This window comes from Haliotis rubra, unplaced genomic scaffold (genome assembly GCF_003918875.1).
Source record: "Haliotis rubra isolate DU_JTF1 unplaced genomic scaffold, ASM391887v1 Scf145, whole genome shotgun sequence".
NCBI classification, from domain to species: Eukaryota; Metazoa; Mollusca; class Gastropoda; order Lepetellida; family Haliotidae; genus Haliotis; species Haliotis rubra.
This window is the reverse complement of record NW_025765392.1, coordinates 351673-374425: the sequence shown is the minus strand read 5'-3', so window position 1 is coordinate 374425 and position 22753 is coordinate 351673. Positions and strand designations below refer to the sequence as shown.

Sequence of the window (22753 nt, the reverse complement as noted above, 5' to 3'; positions counted from 1 at the left end):
CTGAAACTTATCCACTTATGTACCAACAACATAATAATAAATTAAGAGAAACATATGATACTTACAAATCCATCTTTACAGAGAGATCCAGCATGATGGCACAGTTACTAGTACCACTTTAAGGGTCAGAACAATTTCTTCAAGATTACTAATTTGATAGCTCGACTTTCACATCAAAAGTTCATGACAGTTCATAATATTTTCAGATTTTCACTCGTGTCTTCGGGCTATTAAAACAATGTCTTGTAAACATTCATTTTAACTGAAAATATTTATTACGTGATGTTCTTTCTGCTGGGCTATACGACATCGTTTTTGTTGGTTACCCAGCAATTTTGGAATTCTGGGTAACACGATGTGTAGTGCTGCGGTTAAAACAGTACTCTACAAATCTGACACCACTTCTCATTCCCTACACTGACTATATACCTGTAGTTCGATGTTACATCAGAGATCTTATGCAAAACAAACGGGACACCCAAGTGGGTATCAATAAGTTACATGAAAATAAAACGACTAAGGGTTACACCTTCCTGGGTTGTAAGTCTGGATTTCAAGAGGTCGTTATGCGACGATGTTGGCCATTCAATATTTACTCTTGATTATTTATTTACAGGTGAGTATCCTCCAATTTGTGTACCTTGGGATGAAAGAATCAAGGCCAAGCATGTTCTGCTTGACTGTGTTGATGTTTCCATCACAAGGGATAAATATTTCACTGTAAAACCAGTCAAGGACATTTCTAATAAAGTACATCTGCATTTAAATATTGATCTTTTGAAAGCTATAGAATTCTTTGAATTTTTGGTATAGATATGTGTTGTAGATGTATAAATTTTACTCAATAATTGGTAGATTAGATTATATTAGTAACTGAGATTGTGGATGTATCACCAAAGGGGGTTAAAAACGTGTACAACTTATATTGTTCGCTCGCTGTTTTTCCTTAAATGGTTTTGTCACTCGACTACGATCGTGTTTGGGCGTATACAGCCGAATTTATTCTTCTGCATTATACCGAGTTCCGCATAGTGGTGGTGCACGTATTCCCGAACAGCCGCTGGCAAATTCGCTAGTACCTCTTTTTGTTTGCATAGAAAATGCATTTGATTGCAATACGGATGTTATGCTACCAATACGCCATCAATATATTCTCATTCAACGCTTTTTAGTAACACAGATAGGAGGGCCTGAAGTCTAGCAGGTGCTGCGACAGGCCCGCCAGAGTGTAGGTGTAGATTTGACTCGTGACCGGAGTTGCCGCTGTAGTTCGTGATGATGACGCCACAACCTCGTAAACAACATGAGAAGATTTACCGCATCAAATTTGAAGGTTTTGAATTCAAACTTAGTTTGAATAATCATGGACATTATTTTTTGCCATTTAGACAGTAACAGCTTCAACGATAACCGTTGCTTTTTGCAGATACTGGATTAGGCGAAATACTGTAAGGTTAGTTGATAATGTAAACCTTTGCTAAATTAGATTAAGCTTAATAAAAAGTTACAGCTGAATATGTAGGTTGTGTAGATTGTGTTAACATTTAAATGCTTTCTGTTTGCACAATAACTGTGCACTGGAACCATATTCCTTCGCGGGGAACACACACAGCTCGACTTCTTTGATTGGCAGTTTAGAAGTTGAGGAGATTAAGAATGAGGACAATATTTTTATGGATATAACACTTCTTTATATTGTATCAACGACGCTTCGACATAGATTCTAATGTCGTCACCTGCTTGAAAATGACATTAGAATCTATGTCGAAACATCGCCTATGCAGAATAAAGAAGTGGTATATCCATAAAAGCATTGTCCTCACTCTACACACAATATGATTTATCAAATACACCACACAAAATGACTATATTAGCCAAATTTACTAACGTCAGGAAATACTCGTTTCATCCGGCGGCCATATGAACAACGTTTGAAATCTACGTATCACATGGCCGTCAGATTTACACACGTTTAAAGGGGTGTTAAAATAAACGAACATTCAACTCTGCATTTACATGTATTTCACAGGTGTGTAAATCTGGCCATTGTTGCCATGTGTTTCCTAACACGTGTAACATATGTAAATGCTGCGATTGTAGGACATGCATTTCAATACCCTGGAAATCTCGTATGACCAGGGTTAGGTTTGTCATATATTTAGTACATGCGTAAATGGTTGGAAATGGGTCAACATAGTGTTACAAGATTAGCACTACTTTAACATGTATTTCAATGTTTTTTTAATGTAACTGCCACATAGGGTTCGTTAGCGCGTCCGACCACGCCATAATGTACTGAGATAATTAGAAACACATGGTGAAGTGATACCCATGACTGAGCACCACTTATAACGTGCGTGTCTTTCTTGACATACACATGGTGTCTGTTTAGCAGGTTCAAATATAGGGTCTATGGGCCAGAGCGATATGTATGTTAGGGAGTGTGTGTGTGTGCGAGGGAGAGGGTGTGGCATGGGGTAGGCCTTGGGTGGGGTGGTGGCGGTGGGTCGGTGTTGGGGTACTGATAAGTCTTTCTGACCAGTAGGTAATATCGCTTATACTTTTTGTAATGGAAATTACATAACAGTTTAAATACCTGACCTTAGGTACACTTCTTATATATGCTATACAAGGAGACACTGCTGATTACAATAAAACACAGACAGATGTGTTCACACAGACATGAACCGGTAGGTCCCTAATTTTAGTGCTCACTTGTATGAGTTATCCGAGTGATCATAACTGAACAAATTTCATTATCTATACTTTCAGAAAAGATGATTACAAAGTATTAATGATTCCCGATTTAAATTACTGTTGTAAATGTGTGAACATGCACATACTTGGTATGACCTCTTTTTGATTCGGAATACAGGTATTATTCCATACGTTTTCTCAAATTTCAGTTACCCGACGGAATATACTGTAGACATATTTTGTTTCCACCTCTTGGGTAGACTAAAGAAAATTGTAGTGATTGTAATTAGCTCATAATTTTCATAATAGACCTATTTCGTTTCCATCTCTTGGGTAGACTATAGAAAATTGTAGTGATTGCAATTAGCTCATAACTTAGCAGTTTCGATAATTATTGAAAGCTTGAGAGGGAATCATGTAACCGGTGCCATCTGTGAAAATGAGACAATGCCTCTGTGTATTTATATCATTGATTTTTAACTAAGAGTAGAAAGTAGTTTTGATTTTCTAACTTGATGAAAACAAACTATAATCTCATTAATTCTAACAGACTTTACCATTTACGATTTTCAAAAATGGCGGCGCCCTGTCGGGAACATCCGCCAGTCTGAGGATAAATGCTATTTAGGTTTGTTTTCACCGAGTTACAAAATCAAAACTACTTTCTACTGGTAGTAAAATATGTATTTTATTGATGGCCAATGGGATTTTGCATGACATAGCGTATAACATAACAATTTCTCTCGTGGCAGCGAGGTGGGTGTCAATATAATACTACTTACAATATTATTGTTACTTCGACCACAACCTCACTTCCGAGGAAGAAATCGTTATGTTACAAGTTGTGTAATGGAAAATCTTTATGGTCATCAATCATATACATATTTTACTACAACTAGTAAGTAGTTTTGATTCTTTAACTTCCGTGAAACGATCTGAACACAAGTAAGATATCGTTTCAGGCTTCCACAACGCTCGCTTCGCACTCACAAACATAACCCATTTAGCACGAACTGCGGGGTCCTGTGGAAATCTGTGCATGGGGACACCATCGCCCGACCCCTAGGAGCAATTGACGACAAATCAACGATTCGGCATGTCGTCGTTGATGTCGAGAAATCATCAAAATGATGAGCGTGCTACACACTTTCTATACAACACTAACTCAAAAATCGTTCCTCATATGACGTCACTGCAGTGCTCTGGGGACAGAGTTACGTAACCTGTCTGTGGTTTCGTTGGCGGGCGAGAGGGAAGCAGGCGACTTTTTGGCCACTTTTAATCGCTCGGTATTAATTAACCACAAGTTTTTAAAGAATAAATTTGGTGTTCCGCAAAAGACTAACCACAAATCTTTCATATGTAATGGTTAAAAGAGTAACAAAAAACAAAGTTTATTGGTTCTTTAAGTGATAATATGTGAGTATAAAACTTGGTGTTAAGTTATTCACGTGCTGGCACTCTGGCATACCATATGAATAACTCAACACCAAGTTTTATCCTCACACAGGTTTACTCGACCCCTATCCTCATTGCAAGGTGGCGTGGACTGGGCAGGACATGGCAGGAGACGGCAAGCTCTTTACCAAACATGGAACTGCACGACCGCGATGTGAACGTTCTGCTGGCTCTGTCACCGAGCCTGCTCCGCCATTGTCACATGTCCAGATACAATGTTTCTGATGCGTTTAAAGTTACATCACTCCATGGACTCATGTGGTACGTCGTGACTGGAAATTACTGTCAACTACTCATTAATGATTCATCGTTACTTGACGTTTATGTTCTGTTACTGGCAGTTATTATGTTCTATATCCCTTGATGCATGGGCGGATCCAGAGGGGGGTGGACTCTCGTGAAAATGAAGTGTGCACCCCTCCTTTCTCAATAGTGTGCACCCCCCTTTCTCAAAAAGCTGTATCCGGCCCTGCCTTGATTTATTACCAAACAGTGACATTTTCGCGGTTACATATTCAATCACACCTTTTAGATTTATTTTCAAATCAATGAAGATATACATTTTCAACAGAATGATTAAGATGGATTTAATATATATCAAAATACTCACACACATAGTGACACATATCCATTTTAAGGACATTCTGCAGGAGTTCTTCTGATGTCCCCGACTTATTCCAATCTTTACTCTCTTTAACTGTCACAGGTTAAAAACATCACAGTTGACGAATCAAAGTACAGTGTGCAACAGGAAATATTTTACATGAATGTATTTGCTGATAATGAAGCGGAAACAGAATATGATGTGGCTTTGAATAGCTACATTCTGTTCACTAAACTCACTACCTCATGGAGGTGAAACAGAACTGTTTCATGCGTTAAAAGTAGGGCTTCCACGGGTACTCGAGTACTCGAGGACGAGTCGGGTCTAGCTGGACTCGAGTCCATTTTCAAGGACTCGAGGACTCGAAAAGAAGGGTAGATAACTTGGATTATTTGACGTTGACAGACTGTCTGCCATGTGCTTAGCATGAGCGGCCGTTAACGTCTAATATTAAGATAAGATATAACTTTATTATCCCGGAAGAAATTCTTATACATCCAAACTGTCTCAAAATGAATATATACACAGTTCACAAAAATATACACAATAATCACATGCTCAAAACGAATGCTATTTATAAATAAAACTGACATGATATAATTCAATTAACCACATAGGTAAAGAGGCTGAATAATTCTAGTTCTAATCACATGATGGTGATTCAAAATATTTGTTGCATTCACGAATACTTAATGGTATGAAAGACTGTCGAGCTCTGTTTGTTTTGAGGGAAGGTAATCGTCAGCAGCGTCCAGAAGGAAGTAGTTCAAAATGTTGAGATCAAATATATCAACTATCAAATCTAATTTTAGCTCCCTTTTTGACAATCTGGCGCTCATAGATAAATGGAGTACACTCGAAAGACACTCCAGAAATTTTGCAAGCAGTATTAACAATTTTGAAAAGTTTGTTTTTGTTGCGATGAGACAGATCCCCATACCAACATAGAAAATTGTAGGTCAACACACTTTGAATAAAGGTCATTACGGTTTAGTCAATGCCTTGACGATAATAATGTTCAGAATCAGAAATTAGGCCAGTAATAGTGGCGTCACCTGCGAATTTCACAGTGAACAAGTCATATATTGACAAGTAACAGTCATTGGTATACAAAACGAAGAGTACGGATGAAGGAACACAGCCATGTGGAGCTCCAGTAGAGGTTGAGAGAAAAGAAAATTGATAGCCATTGGCACTGACACACTGAGTTCTATGTACCCTGAATTCTTTAACCCGTCTGATGATGTTTTTATTAACACCTAGATTAAATAGTTTACTCCTCACACGGTGTGGCTGTATGGCATTAGTTGCTACAAGTCTGCAGATGAGAGTAAATATTATACATGGTTTGAGTTTTCACTTTTTAAAATGATTAGGTAACTATCTTGATAGACAATTGATAGACATGGAGAAAGATAAAAAAAATCAAATAAATGGGCGTATCTTGATCTGGATAGTGAAAAGAGCAAAATAACCAAATGCCGCCTGTGCGGTATCTCACTGCGTTTTGCAGGCAGTACAAGAAGTACGAAGAAAAAAAACGTTTGTCAAGTAAACATCCAAATACTGATTCTGACCAATGGGAAATGTTAGTAACATGATGATATGAAGTTGGAAAGAAGTAAGTGTTCACTTGTGTGATGGGAACACACGTCATGCCGGTTACGCTATCGTTTGTTTGAAAGGTATGAATTTCGAGTACTCGGGTCCGAGTCGAGTCTCACCCTTCGAGTACTCGAGTCCAAAAAAATGGACTCGTTGAAGCCCTAGTTAAAAGAGAAGACATAGTATGAGAACGTACTCACACGCACCGCGCACATAGTACGCACACACGGACATACTGACCTGAACGCCATCAGTAAACGTTTGCGAGATTTATATACATACCAAATTATAATGTTCTTGTGCTGTATTGGTATCCAATGTGTGGATGATTTAAATCTTTAATGTCACAAATTTATAGTTGTCAGAGACTGGAAACGCATGACACTGAAACGGCCTATTTCTAGTGGACAGCAAGCAATATTGAATAGTTATGTCCCTTTGTTCAAAGGTGGCGCTGTTTCGGAGCCAATCTGACAACAAACCCATGTTGTAGTGAGTCACAAGATCAGGTTTGCTACAAATAATCAAAACAAAATGGACAAACTGAAGAAAGCGTTGAGTGGAGACGATGAAGACGAAGAGAAAGGGATCGTCACACAGGTATATAAGTTCAAATATAACGAAACGATAACATATTTCCGGGATGTCGCTGTTGTCACACCTCCCAAATGACCAGACTTCCTTTGAAGTCAACAGCTTGCATACAAATTGCAAATATGAACACAGTCATACGGCAGAATGTCTGCTGTTCAGCTGAAATGAAACTTTGTCAGTTTCACTATTAACATGGCTTGTCTAGTCCAATAGATTACTTGTAATCTGAAAACCTGTTGAGTTTTTAGACTAAGGCCATTGAAAAAGACTACAGAGTCTATTACGATATGTAATAATATTACCTTTGGATCAAGCTTTTAGTTGAATGATTTACTTACAGAATTGACTGTTTTTAATATCAGTTCAGTCAAGTTAGTGTGTCTAAAACACAATTTAGTGATGAGATATATCCTATGCAGAGTATCAATGAACACAGCGTATCATCGACACACAACCCAGGCTCTTTGTTCATCTAATATGTAGCTCCATATATATATATATATGTGTGTGTCACTGGATCTTAGTCACTTCTGACTCAGGCTATAATGAGGGTAATTGCATCACACACACATTGTAAATGATAAATTCTTGAATGATGGCTTGTGCTGAGGATTGTTTTCTTTTATAAGTTAGTGACATGTTTTACAATTGTTTTTGAGATAATCAAGATAACAAAGCATGTGACACAAGGAAAATGATTAGTTAAAGATGTATTTTAAAACAGCATTCTTATATATTACATATTTTACTTCACATTTCAGAGGATAGGGGGTGGTAGCAGTTTCTATAACCTCGCAATTCAAATATTGCATCCCCTAGGAATACCAGGATCTGCTGATCAGGGTTCGAGTCCGACATTTGACCTCAGTATAATCTTAAGCTTTTGTCAGAAACATGAACTGCTTATCCCTAAGGCTGCCAAGGTTAAATCTTCTGGTGATGGTCAGAAATCTGTTGCAATGTGCAGGGATTGGGAAAGGCAGGGGCCATAATACATTAGAATACAAAATGGCCCATTAAAATTTTGAAGTTTACTATTGATACAAAGGTTTTGGCCCAATTCTATATTGAGAAAATGACTAATAATCCCGAAAATAGCACATTGCAACCAATCCAAATCCCTGAATTGGTATATGATAATTGCAATGATTTCAAACATTCCAATGTTGCCATCTTGTAAGATTTCCCCAATTTCAATTTCTGTCACTGACTCACTGTTTACATCATCATCAAACCACTGTGTGGCGCATGGGCTGTATCAAAGTCTCAGAATCTTCTAAATGTTAACCCAATGGAACTGTATGTGCTGGCATTTATGCTGTCCATTGGATTTGTTCATGATTTATATTATGAAATGTTGAAAGTATAACTTTTTAACTGTAATCTAATTGTAGGGAACATAGTGTCAATTGATGTCATTTTCAGTAGAGTAGTCTGTTATGTACATCATTACCTAAACTAATGTTAACATTTAAATGTTCAAGATTAATACAAATCCTTTTTAAACCATGTACAACATTTAATGTTTGAGTCTGAAATTAATGGCACAGGTCACCCACCCCTAAACATGGGCATTTCACATTGGCATGATGAGCTTGGGGTAATGAGAAAATGTATTGCCCAAATTGATGAAGACATGCTTTCTATATCAATGTTTTAATTTAAGAGTTATGCTATTTTTGAGGGAATTATCATATGCAGAAGCCCAAGGTCTTCCATTAACTGCCTGACAAAGGAGGGCAGTTGAAAAAGACCGAGGGCTTCTGCAAATGATAATGCCCTCAAAAATAGCATTATTATTGCTAAAAAACATGAAATTTGTGTTGAAAAGAAAAAGGAAACAATGAAGGAATTTGACTGTAAGTTTACTCAAAACCAACTTCTGACGGGGTTGACTGCCCGAATGCAATTACGTCATCGAACAATTCATGTGACGCCACAACAGAAAATGACGATATTCGACATAGCCTGCAACATGTCAAACTATGTCAGTGTTCAGTTTTGATCAAACAACAACGTTAATATATAAATAGTGCAGTTGTTAAGGTTAGCACGAGCAAGTAAGCCAATATTACCGCTATTCAAAGCGGGAATTCGGGTTGCTTTGACTTGTTTGACCCAGAATATCTGCCAGTCCAAAGCTAATGTCGAATGAACAGTAAGCCCATGCACCCTCTATGACGTCACTTGACAACATAACTGATAGTGACCCGTTGTTCAGGTTGAGCAGTCCAATATCATTTGCGGCGGCCCACAAAATTCTGATAATGGGAGGGCCGTTTCATGATAATTCCATGCATTTTAGCTATAATGGTCATTAGTAGTTGGGCTGGTATCAAAGATACCTAGATCAAGGTTCTAGGTTCCGGATTCTGCAGATATATGATATATTATTTAATCATCACAATGACAGAATATATCTAGAACTCATGATAACACCACAAATCACAAATGTTTGCATTTCTTTCTGACTATTTTGTGTGAAAATAAAGATAAGGTTTAATTATATTTCACATTATGCATGAACAAATCGTTCTAAACTTGTATCTAAATACTTTTTGCTAATAGTTTCCAATGGTTCCCTTTAGGAAATTTTCTCTTCAGACATACAGCAGATACCAAGATAGGGTCATGTAATGAGCATTGATAAGGGGTTAAGTAACTGGCCAGTGAAGGTGGATTTGTCCCAGATCAGCAGCTGTGTCAAATTGCCATGGGTGCATTGGTGATTGTTATTTGTTCTTTCTGCAGATATCTGATGCCTCTACCTTAAGTTGGTCAACCAGAATAAAAGGCTTCATAGTGTGCTTTGTCCTCGGCGTTGTGTTATCAACATTGGTAAGTTGATGGGATAAATCGTTTGAACTTGCAAAAGAATACTCCAGTCTAGTTGTCTGAGGCTCCTGAGTTCACTGAGTTAGTGAATAAGTTACCCATATTGTGAGTTCAGTCAGTGTTCACCCTGATTATGTTTCAATGTTTGTCAGCATCATTCCAATACTTGTGGGCTTCTCCAATGTGGTACAAATACGAGACTAGTATCACTTCCAGTTTTCCTCCAAGACGGTGGGGTAGCCTTGTGGTTAAATTGTTTGCTCATCATGCCGAAGATCTGGGTTCGATTCCCTACATGGGTACAATGTGTGAAGCCTCTTTCTGGTCTCGCCTGTCATGATATTGCTGGAATATTGCTAAAAGCGGCGTAAAACCACTCACTCACTCTATTTTTCCTCCCCAACCTAGCTGAGATGCCGTGATTTAGCTATAACACTGTTAAGTGTCTTTAAACCCACCTTACTCACTGACTCACTCATTTAATTCTGTGTACACATGGTATATGGGAAAGTGTTTCAAGAAAACATTATAATGAATATTGTGAACTGCTTCTGCCAGAAAGAAATCTTCAGATTGTTGCTTGTCACTGTGTTCTCCCTCCTGGTTTTATCAACATCAGTAATTTTATCTTTCAGGGAACTTGTTTATTATTTGCAAGAAATGGTCTGATCATGTTTGCTGTTTTGTACACTGTTGGCAACATTCTGTCATTATCAAGGTAAGTTCTACAAAATGATGATGTGTGATAATTATGATAGTGACACAAAGATTAAGTTAACATTTATTGACCATCTCAATTCTGAATTTTTAAAATTTATTGAACATTCCATGAGGATAGTTTCATTGACAGGGTAGACTTATCCTATATTATGTGTCGTGACAAAAATTAAGAGCTTCAAACTATATCATATAATTTTGATAATGTCATCAATGTCTCAAATTCTGCTATCAATGTGAAGCTTGATGCTCTTGTTAGTGATGATGTCAACAGGGTGGCAGCACTCAACAACATATAACGATAATCATGACTTTTATTAATCATTTGGACATGTGGACAAAACTATAGAAGTATGAAATCTCATTAACATATGCATAATTTCCGTTATCTGATGGAAATTCCTTGTAAATCTTGCAAATATAACTACACATGTTAAAGAGGAGAAAACCTGGTTCAGGTAAATCAGTAATGTGATTATCTCCATGCCATTGTTGGTTTGTCTGGTCCAGACCCAGTTATTTACTCCATACCATGATTAGGATGATTTAGCTCAAGTAATACTGCCTGTTGCATTTGTAAATTGTATGTAGATTTGAACAGTTTCTGATCCTGTTGCTAGTTCTATGGATTTAGAGTGGGTATGAGTCTCCTCTACTGTGCTTAAAGGGCAAGTTTAGTCGAAATTTACCTTTTTGTCTCGCACAGAAGTGTTTGTCAAGTAGTTAGATAGCCAAAACAGTACAGATATCAGAAGTAAGCAATTTATTTTTTGCGTTATATGGATTAATATTTTCCACATTAACCGAGGGTTCTATGTCCATAATAAATACACCATGGCTTATGTCCCTTGGAAATGACGTCATTGGTGCCCGACCGATAAACGAATGACGTTCTTTGAACTTATTAGATCCATTTCACGTGGTGCAGGTATAGGAGTGGTTCTTGTGTCTCGATGCACAGGCCACTGTTTTAATCCTGCTGTTGCCTGGCTGTCAGCTGGCTATGTGGTCAGATCCAATTGGAAAAACATATACATTGTACAAAACTTGTTACCACGTAACCAAATTGTACAACATTCAACCAGAGTCGGCTGCCGTATCTTCTTTCACCAAGACTAAACATATATGCACTACATCTATCGGTGAATGTGCCGGCATTCTAGGTTTGGTACTTAATTCCTACATAAATCGTACAGTATTGTCTTTTTCCTCTTCAACCTTCATTTTGATGCTGAAGCCATATCCAAATACATCACGAAGAAAAAGGCAATATTCACAGTTTTGTATTCTGTTAAAATTCTTTCTTCTATGATATCATCCGCTCATTGTAGGGCAAATTTACAAAAATTGCATGCATTGTAAATCTCGCCAGTTTTTACACATCACTGAATCACCATTCATTGTGTTTTGTGTTATTTATAGTATGTCTTACTTTAAATGTTGAATTTTACTGGGAGGAACTTTTTTTGATCACCGGTATCTGTTGTTGTTTGATGGAATCACAAATGCTCGTTTTGAAACATCGCCGATGAACCGAGAATCACTGAGAATGTTTTTTTGAAAACATGAACATTGAAATGAACTTTTATCAAATCACTTCACACGTATGTCAGTTATGCTTTGCCCATTACATCACAACTATATTTCAAAACCATCTTCCTTACGCGAATCCTTGAATTCCTTGTACAGTTCAAAATAATATCACAAATGGTCTTTGTCATCAATACCAAGTGTCTCGGTGAAATCTTGCTAAATATATCAGATGCCGTGCTGGGAAAGGACCACTTCTTTGAAATGTAAACAAAGCCAATCTCAGATTTTGCACTGTGTATCGTTTTCTCATAGTGTGAGAGATCCGTTCACCTACTCGTTGCATACACTTGCTCATAAGTTTTAGAACATGCATGGGAAGAGCATCGTAGCAAGAGATAATTATAAAAATAGGTGTATTCCATTTATTTCCAAGATTACACTTTCCGAAAACGTGACGCCATGAACGATGTCAACTCACACTCAACGATGACGGTACTTCTCCTCATCTCTGACTATTACCCATGGTCACAATGAAAACAAAAAGAAAATAACAACCAGCAGATTACCAGAATGTGTCAGATTACTTACATGACACATTTATGCACATGGGTTGCTTGAAACAACGAAAGTTTCCTTCCAAATACTCTGCGTACTCGTGTCGGTGAACACGCCATTTTGAGAAAGTCGCGTCCCGATAAGGATGTCATACTTACGGCAACATTATTATACACATTTGGTATTTTCATCGAGGTGAGGTTATGAATTTAAACTTCACACGATCATCTATCTTAATGTTTACATTTTCAGTTCCAATGCATCTTTCATACTTTTACATACTTTTTTTTTTTTACGTGATTAATGTCAGTATTTACATCCTTTGCTTTGGGACTAGACAAGAGACCTGTCTAATCAACTGGCACCAATTACGTCATAATCAAAGGGCAGTAACTCTGGCCTGTTTAGCACGGCAAACAGAGGCCTCATAATGGCATAACATTTCAGCACTTATAGTACGGGTTATACTTTCATTGTAAGAAAAATTAGTGTATATTTTCAAACATTGATAATAATTAATTACAAAATTCCATTTTGGTTCACATAAGAAATAAACGTGATGTTTTCGTGTACACTTGCCCTTTAAAGTGTGCTTGGAAGTTGGGAGTGGTGATGGGAGAGAAGGGGGCACGTAGTGAAAAGGTTGTGCAGAAGTCCCCTTCCTCCTGGTCTACTCAGCATTGGAGAAACTGGGGCAGTGGTGTAGCCTAGTGGTTAAATGTTCGCTCAACACGGCGAAGATTTGACTTTGATTCCCCACATGGCTACGATGCGTGAAGCTCATTTCTGTTCCCCATGGTGATATTGCTAAAGAGTAAATTCATACTCACTCACCCACTGGGGGTCCAAAAGTTATAAATGTTTTCACGAGTTCTCTAAAAGTATCTGCAGAGTTGCTCTCCAATTATATGTGGTTTAATACTCCTCAAAAACATTTCACTGCTCCTTCCAATATCTTATAAGGCTTATGTGAGCAGATGTGTTAAGTTTAAGCCCTAGAATATTTTGGATAAAGCTGTTAGAGCTGACAGTACTCTTAAGTGTTTTATACTTTGTCTAGTTGCTCCCTAGTGGTTTATAGTTTTATGATAATAATTATGACTGTCATAGAAACTGGGTTTTTGGTTTGTTCATTTTCATTTATTAGATATTGTGCATGATAACAATTAATGCATGCTTTGTCATTTTATCACATTTATACCACTGTATACATTCATGCCATAAAATTTTAGAATGTCCTTTTGTGTATGCACAAATGTGTTCAGTTACCAAATTCTTTTCTAGGCACATTTATTTGTATTCATTTTCCCATTTGTTTGCAGTACATGTTTTCTGATGGGTCCTTTGAATCAACTTAAAAAGATGTTTGCGAAAACAAGAATTATTGCAACTATTTTAGTTCTGGTATGTAGATATTTATGTTACCCTTTAGTAGTGTCAGATGACATTAAGTGTTCTGTATTCCTCTAATAAGCTCTCGAGTGCTTATTTTTTCAACAATGTTCCAGACCCAGCTCTTATTAGAGGAAATACAGTAGATCATGTCAGTCTGTTTGCAGCCTTGGAACAGTCACAATCGTAGTTTACACTTTCCTTGTATGTAACTTTCAAGCTAGTTACCATTTACTTCTTGTTTTGTGGATTTCTGTGAAAAGTATATAAGATGCAGGAAGTAAATGCAACATTTAAGAATGTGGTGAGTGATTACAAGTTTTAATGTCTATTTTCTTGAAAGATGTTACAGTATTAACATGAATACCATCAAAATTCAGGTTTTTTGTAGCAGTTTGTCGAAAGAGATCATAGTTCTCCCTACTGCTAAACAGAGATCTGAAGACATTCCATTACAGATCATGTCAGAACGACCTTTAGTGAATATTGACCAACCAATGTAGTTCCTAACATGAAGTCATTGTTAGCCGGGGCGGTGGGGTAGCCTGGTGGTTAAAGCGTCCGCTCGTCACGCCGAAGACCCGGTTCGATTCCCCACATTGGTACATTGTGTGAAGCCCATTTCTGGTGCCCCCCGCCTTGATATTGCTGGAATATTGCTAAAAGCTGCGTGAAACCCCACTCACTCACTCACTCACTCATTGTTAGCCAATCAGAAAGCAGCTTTCTCAAGCTTTATTGGTTCTGGTTTTAAACCAGTGACTTCCATTCCAGTCCATGACTTCAGAAAGTTTTTGATAGTTCAAAATTTATTTGAAAGCTGAACCAAAGAAAATCTGTAATATCTAATAGAAGGCTGTGATTGTATGGCAGTAATTAGCACAGACTATTGACAGTATCTACCTGTACGAATGGAAATCACATTGAGGCAAGACATGTGTGATGATTATGACACAATCAGTCATGGTTGTTGTTCAGAATACCCCATTTTAATGTATTCTGTGTTAACCTTTTTATTGTTGTAAGATTAGAAAACACCTTGTGACTGTCACCTTCCCAATCCATTAAGAGATGCTGTGATTGGTTGGATGGGAAGTTGCTCTGATGTGACCAGTAATTGTCTTAGACTTTTGTTCAGCAATAGCTCAAATTAAGGCTATTTCTTTCATCTAAATGTTTTTACAGGTTGGATTTTTTACATGTTGACTGAATTATTCATAGAAGAGCATATCTAGGAAGCGTTTGTGAAAAGGTTATCAAGCATGTATTGTACTTGCTGTAATTACCGCTGAAGGGGTCGTTGTCGGCACAGGTACTACAGATACGTACCCCAGGTACGCTTCTGTGTACAGATATGTACCCTAAACAAAGTCAAAATACAGAAACGTACCCGGTGCCCTAAAAGGTGGACGAGTCCATATTCCTCAATCCAAAACCGAAACCGCATGTAGTTGTTCCCGTTCAACTGATTGCGAGTGGTATTCATATGCATCGCGAAATATCTGTTACTGTGTATTCTCATTACTTACATAAAGCAATCAAATGTATCTAATACAAGAGCATGACAGTTCCGATCAAGAATATGACACAATGGAAATGGAATCGTCCTAGGGTACGTTTCTGTATTCTCATTATGGCCAGGGGTACATATCTGTAGTACCCGTGCTCGACAACGACCCCTTCAGCGTAATTACCACCAAAAAGTAGAACGGTTGTAGGACTTAGGTGTGACTATTGAATGAGCATACTTTGATAAACTGGTAAATTATTGTATGATTCAGCATAATACATTCCCGAAACCACTTTAGTATCTGTGTTATTCTATGTGTATAGATTAATTGCTTTGTTATTGATTTGTTAACTGTCATCAAGCATTGATTCTTGTTTCAGGTGATGTTTGTGTTGACAATAGTGTTTGCAACAGCTGTAAGTAAATGAGTCTATTTCCCATTAGAATAGAAAGCATTCTGTTTGAGTGTCAGTTTGTGAAACACTGACCAAATGAAAAGTCAGGTTATAACTATTCCTCGGCAACCAGTGTTGGTGGTGGCTCATGTTTTCTAGCTCGGTGACTCGGTTGTGTATCGTCACACCCCAACAGCATGGATAGTTGCTCACAGATTGTGTGCACCAGAATAAAATATTTAACAGGCCAGTTTCATGAAGCCTGATTTTTCTAAATGTGTCATTAAACCAGAAACAAGTCTTATTTTGCTTTTCTTAATGTACATTTTTCCTAAATTGCCCTCAACAAATACATATTGTATAAGTTCAGGGATGCGATTTCAAATCGCCAATTTGAATTGATTGTGTTACCTGGATGTGATGCTTTCTGTCTTGATAACAAATAATCAAAAACAATATGATTTCTTCATAAAGTTCATAATCTAAGCTAAATTAAATTAAACTTGTAACTGTTTAAATGATACCTTGAAAATATTTAAGGATACTGGTTCACAGTTTTTATTAACTACTAGTTGCTGTAAATGCTGTAATGATTACATGTATTTATTAAAAAAGAATAACAAATTCTCATGAAATTTAGAGGTAAGCAAGTCCTGTTTGATTTGCAGCTGAAGAACGGAGCAGCCCTGGCCATCCTGTGCTGCATCCTGCAGTTCCTTGCCTTAACCTGGTACTCGCTGTCTTACAGCTGGTAACCTGGTACTCTGTAAAATTCCCGCTGTCTTACATCCCATTTGCAAGGTGAGAGCATGTAGCTGTACTGCCTGTCTTACATCCCATTTGCAAGGTGAGAACATGTAGCTGTACTCCCTGTCATACATCCCATTTGTAAGGTGAGAACATGTAGCTGTACTGCCTGTCTTACATCCCATTACAAGGTGAGAACATGTAGCTGTACTCCCTGTCATACATCCCATTACAAGGTGAGAACATGTAGCTGTACTCCCTGTCATACATCCCATTTGTAAGGTGAGAACATGTAGCTGTACTGCCTGTCATACATCCCATTACAAGGTGAGAGCATGTAGCTGTACTGCCTGTCTTACATCCCATTACAAGGTGAGAGCATGTAGTTGTACTCCCTGTCATACATCCCATTACAAGGTGAGAACATGTAGCTGTACTCCCTGTCATACATCCCATTACAAGGTGAGAGCATGTAGTTGTACTCGCTGTCTTACATCCCATTACAAGGTGAGAGCATGTAGTTGTGTAGTTGTACTCCCTGTCATACATCCTATTACAAGGTGAGAACATGTAGCTGTACTCCCTGTCATACATCCCATTACAAGGTGAGAGCATGTAGTTGTACTCCCTGTCATACATCCCATTACAAGGTAAGAACATGTAGCTGTACTCCCTGTCATACATCCCATTACAAGGTGAGAGCATGTAGTTGTACTCCCTGTCATACATCCCATTACAAGGTAGAGAACATGTAGTTGTACTCCCTGTCATACATCCCATTACAAGGTGAGAACATGTAGCTGTACTGCCTGTCATACATCCCATTACAAGGTGAGAACATGTAGTTGTACTCCCTGTCATACATCCCATTACAAGGTGAGAACATGTAGCTGTACTGCCTGTCATACATCCCATTACAAGGTGAGAACATGTAGTAAAAACAATTTTACTCGTCCATACATGCGGACGAGTGGAAGTTTCGAGCCCGGACTATGTGGTTCCCATATATAGATCTCAAAAGTTTCAAGGATGTCAGACACTAGTCTGAAGCCCTGGCCTAGTACAGTTCTGATCTGTCAGTTCAGCTAATAACAGTCCAGGAAATGAAAATGGGTAAAGTTGTGCTGGTCGATTCAAGAGAATTTGATAAAATTATACTTATGAATATATGATCATGGGCTATGGAATACAGAATCATAAAAATCATGAACTACGTGAAGTTTATGACCACTCCACGTGATAAGATTATTTTTATCATTGGACATCATAATAATTTTGATCCCTCGGATCTGTTCTTCCTTCACAGAGATGCTGCCAAGAAATGTTTTGCTGGTTGCATTGGATGAACACTGCAATAGTCTTGGACACAAACTGACCCTTCTGCTTGAATGGAACATCCAGTGGTCCTTCCGTCATCCTGACTGGACTCTTCCAATGCTACATCGTACCTGACATTAAGAAGGGTTGCCATTTGTTTGAGTAATTGTTTGTCAGCCATGAGAGAAACTCATGAGGTTTTTATTGTTGCCTGTCATCTGAATCAATTATTAACAAAATCATCAAAAATCTATTACATTTCCCATATTTATGTACAATATGCATTGAATGCTTGAACACAGTGATTGCAAACTACAAGTATTCACTTGAATTCATCTTTGTCGCGTTGTTGGTCAGGTAATGTTAAAAATTAGTTACCACTGGGGATCTTGTTAGAAATATGATCAAATACTTTTTATCAAAACATATATGGAAAAAAAACTTCAGAAGTGAACAAAAAAGTGTTCAGTGGTAACTGTAGGTTCATAATATGCATGATAAGAAAATGGTTCTGTTTTGACTGTTTCAAGGTCGTTTTTTAGTGGTATGTTTTCTAATGGTACAGGTATGTACGTATTCAGATTGTTACAGTGACAGGTTGTTTCTGTGTCTCGGTGTCAATATCAGTTGGAACAAGAAGTGCATGCAACCTTTGTGCCATGTGTATCATAACATTATTATTGTACATATTGTTGCCATATTGTGTGGCTATGTTTCCTGAGCCACATTCTGTTTGGAGACTGCCATTCATGTCCCTTGATACACTCACATCAAACAAGATCTTTCACTATAGATAGTTCAGAAATGTTTGACGTGACACACTTTTCAGTATCACCGATTCTGATGTTAGGCTTTAAAAGTTGCAAATTAATCAGTAGCTCTGAATAGCTTAACAATTCTAAATAACCAAATGCCAAATATCTTTGCTTGTCATGAAATGTATATTATAACATCACATTGTGATGGAAGTAACAATGTGTGCATTTCTCAGCTCCATGTGCATGATAAACACAGTCAAGGGAAAATTAGCTGAAATCAGCGAGTTCAAATGTTCAGAGCATCTACACTAGCAGTGTACTTAGTGTTTCATTTACTGTTTACACTTCAGACAAAGGAATCACATATGTCATACTGGCAGACAAACAAGTTTGATTCATGTCATACCACTTTTCTTGTCAGGTAACTCAATGTTATGGTGTCCATCAATCTGTTATTTATTGCTACTCTAATTTCCTCAGTTACTCAGTTTCACTTGTAGATTAAGATATATCATGGAGTCCTATACTAAACTGTGCAGCAGTCTTTGGACCTGGCTTCTTCCTCTTGAACATAGACTGCTCAGCTGAAAATCTGCCATTTAACTTATATCTTTGAAAAATTATTCAGGTTCTTGCAAATTAAGAAAAAGAAATTTATCATAACCAACACTGAGGTCAGTGTTATTCAATAGAGCCTTTTCATCTTAATTGTTTAGTCAGTCTGGTTCGTCGTGTTCGAAATTCAAAATGTTTAGTCTTAAGTAGATTTTGGTGTATGCAACTAAAACCATTCATCAAAGTTCTCAAGGTGAAAACATATGGCTGTACTATTGTTATACATCCCATTTGCTGGGTGAGAACATGCAGCTGACCGCTCCTCATGTCAAGTACGCAGGTTCGATTCTCCTCATGGGCACAAAGTGTGAAGTCCATTTCTGTTTTTCCCTGTCATTATATTGCTGGAATCTTGCTTAAAATGGCTCAAACTCACTCAATTCCCCATGGTTGTTGTTTCCCTTAGGTGCAGCAGGATACTTGGTTTCCAGATTCAACCTCATTCCCCCCTTGTTACCTGGGGGTAATTAGTTTATCAGCACCATACACCTGTTTGTGTATTTTTTAGCAAGTGGTAAACATTTAAGACGGGAATCATGTTCTTTCATCAGTAAGCACATACACCTGATGTAATAACTGAGACTTTGAACAAGCAGTGTTAGGCCTCACTCATCTATTTACTTTGATTCGTCTGGTTAAACTGATATGAAGACACACTAAAAAACAATACCTACCAGTAGGCTTCTAGATTATAGTTGGTGGGGTAGCCTAGTGTTTAAAGTGTTCGCTCCTCACACTGAATACCCATGTTCGATTCCCCGCATGGGCACAATGTGTGAAGCCCATTTCTGGTGTCCTGTGATATCGCTAGAAATATGGCTAAAAAGCAGCCTAAAACCATGCTCACTCACTCACTCACACACTCTAGATTATATTTAAGAAGGCTTTGTGAAACTAGAGTACAAATCAAAGTTTGATACTGTACCCCTTTCTGAATGTTCTTGATATTCCTACATCTTGGTTTATCATCATAAATGTTGTCACGTCCAGGTATGGGGATATTTCCAGCTCTGTTGTAGCATGTGCTGTTGTTTTTTGTCAGGTCAAAGGGTTCTTGTAACAGTATATGTTTGGACTCTCTTCCACTTCGGCCAATAGCTGGTATGGCTGCCCAATACTAAGTCCTAAAGCAAACATTTCAAAGGAAGAGCTCAGAGGGGTATAATAATTGTTGAATGTAAAGAGATTGTATCCTGTCAACATGGTTGAAATTGAAAAATCTGGAACTGCTGTGAGAAGTCACAGTTAAACTTTATGAACAGTAAACACAATGACAGATATATGAAGTTGGTATATGACCAAGTCATGATTTATCAAGTCAGTCAGAATGCTCAACTCACATAATTAATGAGGTTTAATTATGTACATACTGCACAAAACATTGCCTTCATGTTCAGGTTTTTAAGTCACAATACATGTATTTTGAAACATAATTTTGCATCAGGGATGACAGTTTGTGGTGAATTCTTATTTTTATACAGTGGTGAATACAAATATTCTGTCCAACCTCTGTTGCCTTTTGTGCTCCCAATTCAGTGCTATAACTATTTTCAGATGGTATATTTTCAAATATTAAATGCTGAATCAATAACTCTATACTTGAGTTTTTATGTGAGATCTTCCAATACTGTTTATATGACATTGTTGCAAAGTATATTTTCAAAAAAGATTCTGTATTTGAAAAGTGGTTGATATAGTTTAAAATGCCATAAGTCTGTTACCTTTTAAATCGGATGGCAGCATAAGAAGTGAATATTTGAAATGATGTGAAGTATAATGTATAAACTTAAATAGTCTTTTTCTCTTAAAGTAGATTGTTATTATCTGATTAAGGTCTCTCCAAACATATTTTGTGTTTCCTAGCTACACTGGTCATTTCACCAAATTAACATGTTCAGGCATGAGTGAACTTTCTTGAAATCTTAAAACATTGGTAGATTATTCGTAATAAGGTCGGCTTAATGGTGGACATTACGGGAGTGATTCCACCAGATTCTGATTCGTTGTTAGCCAGTAGTTAGTGTGTAGTCACCACTTACACATTGTTGCATGTACTGTGCACATGGCTGCTGTCCCACGCTATCGTTGCATGTACCGTGCACATGGCTGCTGTCCCACGCTTTGATATTGCTGGAATATTGCTAAAAGCGGCGTAAAACCATACTCACTCACATCAAGCTCTCGTTGAATACCTGTAATATTCATAATGCAAATAATAAATGCAAGAATGATTTTTTCATTTGTTTGTATGGTAATGAGTTTCTTGGAGGACCAGCTCTTTTAAACAGTTAATAGCCCAGTTGGTAGATAGTTTGTGTATTCTTCAATCTAGCGGTTATGAAAGACTGTTCCTCATTACAAACCATATTTATTTATGGATTATGAATTGTTGTTCAGGTTACTGAGGAGTCTGTTAAAATGGTGCTTATGATATGATTATAAATGTTGAGCTGGCCTTTTGGAATGGTTTGTTCATGCTGACTTTCTTCGATCAGCTTCTAGAAGTCATACATGACTGAGATCTTGAGAATGGCCATGGTACCATGTCATGAAATAACACACATTCTATATTAAGATATCTGAATGGTATACACACATTGTGCTGATTGACCGAAAGAACTGTGACGAAAGTGCCCATGGTGCTTACTGTTTAGTTGTAGTCTGAGATATGATGCCAGTTATCTTTGAGCCATTTGTATTCTTTCCCTTAGTGTCATCTTGTTAATGTCATCATGTAAATGTTTTCATGCATGTGTTTTGCAAGTTTGTTTACATGTGTATTATTCATTCATCTGTCAGGGGATTTGTAATAAATAATACAGAAGATTGGTCTTGTTGTATGTTCAATTCACACTAGAATCACAGGACAGATTCCAGTCTACATCTTGTACATGTATTTTCAATTACATTATTCTTTTGTGTATATTAGAGAAAAGTGTTTGGAATGTAGTTTGAGGAAGTTAACTCTGGCCACATTGGCAGTGTTTGTTTATTATACCTGCATTTTATATACAACCTGTCATTGATGGATCTTGTAACAGAAAATCACAGTTTGTATTTACAAAGGAATATGAGAGCATTTAAAAAATATTAACATATTAGCAAACAATAAAAAGCCTACTAAAGATCACCAGCAACAAAAGCTTAGGGACCTTATACCCGTCCCACAAATCTATCTTAGTGCTACAACTGTCATAAGCAGTTCAAGTATGGGAGTTAAGATCATCTCCACACAAAGATCATTTTGTGGAATGGGGTCCCAGTAGGATTTCCAACACCTCTGATTCCAACATGGCAGACACACAGGGCATACCCTATCCCTCTAGCTACTGGCATGCAGGGGGGATGGCAATTTTCCACTGATCAGCAGATTTCCGCCAATTTATTTCAAATTGATCATTCTGAACCCCTATTCGATGAC

At 37.5% G+C, this 22753-nt stretch overlaps 2 protein-coding genes across 14 annotated transcripts in view; one reads left to right on the top strand and one right to left on the bottom strand.

The window, feature by feature from the left end:
* Positions 1-4845, bottom strand: part of LOC124269479 (tyrosine-protein phosphatase 10D-like) — a 69587-nt gene extending 64742 nt beyond the window's left edge. For 4 of the 12 annotated variants that reach the window (XM_046704480.1, XM_046704481.1, XM_046704482.1 and 1 more), the window contains exon 1: positions 4766-4845. In XM_046704480.1, the coding sequence (XP_046560436.1) occupies positions 4766-4798 (33 nt within the window). In that variant the 5' untranslated portion in view covers positions 4799-4845. The remainder of the gene's footprint in view (positions 1-4765) is intronic. The other 8 variants (XM_046704485.1, XM_046704483.1, XM_046704487.1 and 5 more) reach the window with 5 other exon arrangements.
* Positions 4846-6813: 1968 nt separating this feature from the next.
* On the top strand, positions 6814-22158 carry LOC124269477 (vesicle transport protein SFT2B-like). Of its 2 annotated transcripts, none has more exons than XM_046704478.1 (8): positions 6814-6964; positions 9710-9796; positions 10429-10511; positions 13921-14002; positions 15881-15916; positions 16564-16630; positions 16672-16696; positions 17949-22158. In XM_046704478.1, exons 1-8 carry the CDS (start codon positions 6899-6901, stop codon positions 17986-17988), a joined length of 486 nt encoding a protein of 161 aa, XP_046560434.1. In that variant the 5' UTR covers positions 6814-6898; the 3' UTR covers positions 17989-22158. The 2 variants fall into 2 exon arrangements, with proteins under 2 accessions (XP_046560434.1, XP_046560435.1); XM_046704479.1 differs by having other exon boundaries at positions 16672-16742.
* Positions 22159-22753: the final 595 nt, after the last annotated feature.

Bases quoted from the DNA above. Each gene is read 5' to 3' on its own strand.
- LOC124269477 (XM_046704478.1), top strand. From the start codon at position 6,899: ATGGACAAACTGAAGAAAGCGTTGAGTGGAGACGATGAAGACGAAGAG. The intron at 9,797-10,428 runs GTAAGTTGATGG...TTTATCTTTCAG, and splicing joins GCGTTGTGTTATCAACATTG to GGAACTTGTTTATTATTTGC. The intron at 14,003-15,880 runs GTATGTAGATAT...TTCTTGTTTCAG, and splicing joins TTGCAACTATTTTAGTTCTG to GTGATGTTTGTGTTGACAAT.